This window comes from Montipora foliosa, chromosome 13 (assembly GCF_036669935.1).
Source record: "Montipora foliosa isolate CH-2021 chromosome 13, ASM3666993v2, whole genome shotgun sequence".
Lineage (NCBI taxonomy): Eukaryota > Metazoa > Cnidaria > Anthozoa > Scleractinia > Acroporidae > Montipora > Montipora foliosa.
The window spans coordinates 32,242,957-32,245,456 of NC_090881.1; the positions used below are offsets into that span (position 1 = coordinate 32,242,957).

At 37.0% G+C, this 2,500-nt stretch overlaps 1 protein-coding gene across 1 annotated transcript in view; it reads left to right on the forward strand.

Annotated features, from left to right (window-relative positions):
- LOC137983028 (uncharacterized) overlaps positions 1 to 2,500 on the forward strand; it is a 41,128-nt gene that overhangs the window by 11,032 nt on the left and 27,596 nt on the right. The window contains exons 11-12 of the mRNA XM_068830189.1: positions 10 to 53; positions 986 to 1,035. Coding sequence (XP_068686290.1) covers positions 10 to 53; positions 986 to 1,035 — 94 coding nt within the window. The remainder of the gene's footprint in view (positions 1 to 9; positions 54 to 985; positions 1,036 to 2,500) is intronic.

Sequence of the window (2,500 nt, forward strand, 5' to 3'; positions counted from 1 at the left end):
TATCTTCAGGTGACAGATTTTATCGGGACTTTCCAAGGTGAAGGAAACAGTGGGTAAGCTGTTTGCCTGCAAATTATTAATCGAAGTACCTAAACAATAATAATCCACTACAATACCTTAATTTCTGCAGTTATCAGATATGGATCAGGGTCCAAAGTTTTTTTGCGCTAAATTGCTGCAAATTGAAATTGTTGCAAAAGTTTACAAAAAAAGGCAACAGTTACATGTACTTGTAATCACCTTCCCAAGATGACAAATATGTAATGAAAATATAAACTATGAAGAAAATGGATTCACTAAGACAAAAGTGTGCATATGCACAGTGAAAGTGAATTTTACTATCCAGTGGAAGAAACCTCCAATGAAATGACAGCTTTCAAACGAACAGAACATTTTTTGAAAAACATTAGTTATTTGCTAGTAGTCTTGGTCAGTATAGAAAAAAACTGTAACCCAATAGTCTTGAGTAGGGCGGCCTCAGCTTGTCCATATTCAAGACCTCGGGCACAATTTTTTTCCCCATACAGACCTCCCTTCTGGTAAATAACATAATTATTTGTGTTTGAGTTCATTTGATGTGGCAATTTGCAGTTATGGACAAATTTTTAATATTGGTCGGGCCTTTCTGTTGGATTCCAGCTGTCCAGCTGTAATACTCTTCCAACTTGCACCAAGAATGCAACATTGTTATGTCCATTTACTTTGTAAGTGTCAACATTGGTTTTTTTGTTTCCTTCCTCGATCTTTTTTCACTTTCCAGAATAATTTGTGGTAAAACAAATTCCTTGTGTTTTCTCTGATGCCTGACTTTCTCAGAGACTCAAAATAAATTATATTGCATTCAAAAAGTCAAAAGAGTGTTGTGTGATCTAAAATACCATTCTTTTAAATCCTGATTTTGTTTATTGACATATTTCTCTTGATTTCTAATTTTATTTTGTGTTTATTGACATATTTCTCTTGATTTCTAATTGTATTTCGTCAGATTTCCATTGGTGATGTTTCATTATGTTTCTGATTTGGGACAAGTCATAGGTTTGTTCTCCTGTTGTCAACTAATTTTCTTTCTATGTTAATTAGTACTGGGTAGGCCTGCATAAACTGCAGCAATATTTTATACAATCTACATTACCCATTCAAACCTAAAGACACCCCCCCTCCCCCCCAATTGACGAGTGATATCTACAAGGCTCGCTTTCAGGTGGGAAGGGTTAATTAGGCACGAGTTAATGGCTTTTGAGAAAACTGCATACCTTGCAAATGCCATGCAACGTTTTTGTGAAGTTGCACCCTATTTTCGCAAACAGTAATAATGGTCCATGGTCCATGGTTCTCTTTTTAATTATTGGGTGGGGATCATTGAACTCTGGAGTAGCCCATACAAGACCATGTCCTGAACATATTGCATTAATTGCAAACCAACTCAGTCACTGTTGTTTTAAACCTTGTTTTAAAAAATGCCCTCATTACATTATTTAGAGAGGCAGTGCAGCCCATTGGTTTAATAGAGTGCTTGCCTTGAGATCCAGAGATCCCGGGTTCAAGACACCTTCTGACCACAACTGAATTTGATCCCTGTAGTCCCTGGTTCAACTTCTCGGCTGCACTTGTAAATTATAGCCAACTGGTTTGCCTCCAGCCAGTTGGGATTCTTAACAATTATTGTTGTCCTATTCTGTTGATTCATTTGTTGTTTCATTGGCCATTAAAATCCCCTATGGGGAGTGGTCAATTAAGTATATTGTATATACTGTGTATACATGTATGTTATTTGCTGGCTGGGAGGTCTGTTTTTGGGAAAAACTGTGCCAGAGGTCACAGAACAATAGCGCACAGTTTCTCCCAATACTGACCTGCCAGGGCTGGCAAATAACATGTTAATTTTTTTCTATGGGATTGCTGTGAAAGGGCCTAAAATGTCCTTTACGTGACAGAAATTCATGTTAACGAAAAAGGAGCGCACGGCATGAAATAAAGTTGTCAGAGTAATGAGCTTCAAATCAAAGCCATACACATTCACATTTTATTCACACATTCAAATTTACATTTAAGATCGTTTGACACTTTGATGCTGTTACAAAAAGCTTGAAAAGTTGCTAAAGTTGGAAATTTTGAAGGGGTCCTTACTCGGGGTCTGGATGGGAAAATACAGACCACTGAGAAGCTGGAGAAAAAAAATAAATAGATTATCTCTCTGTGTTGGTCTTTATTGGTTGATGTATTATCTTTAATACAGCTCGATGTATTCCTCTTAGGTGGTACTGTAAACTTGGTGAAAATCACACTTATCACAGAAATAAAATACAAGTTACTTGTCAACGGGCGAAGGGACAACTGAAAATCAGAGTCCTAGGCTGAATTCAAACCTACAACCTGATTTTTCGGTTGCCCTTTTGCTCATTGCCAAGCAATGTGTATTCCATCCCTTTTACAAGCACATTACACCTTTAATACCATCATGTCATGTATTGATTTTTGTAAAACCTGAGGCGCATGATTT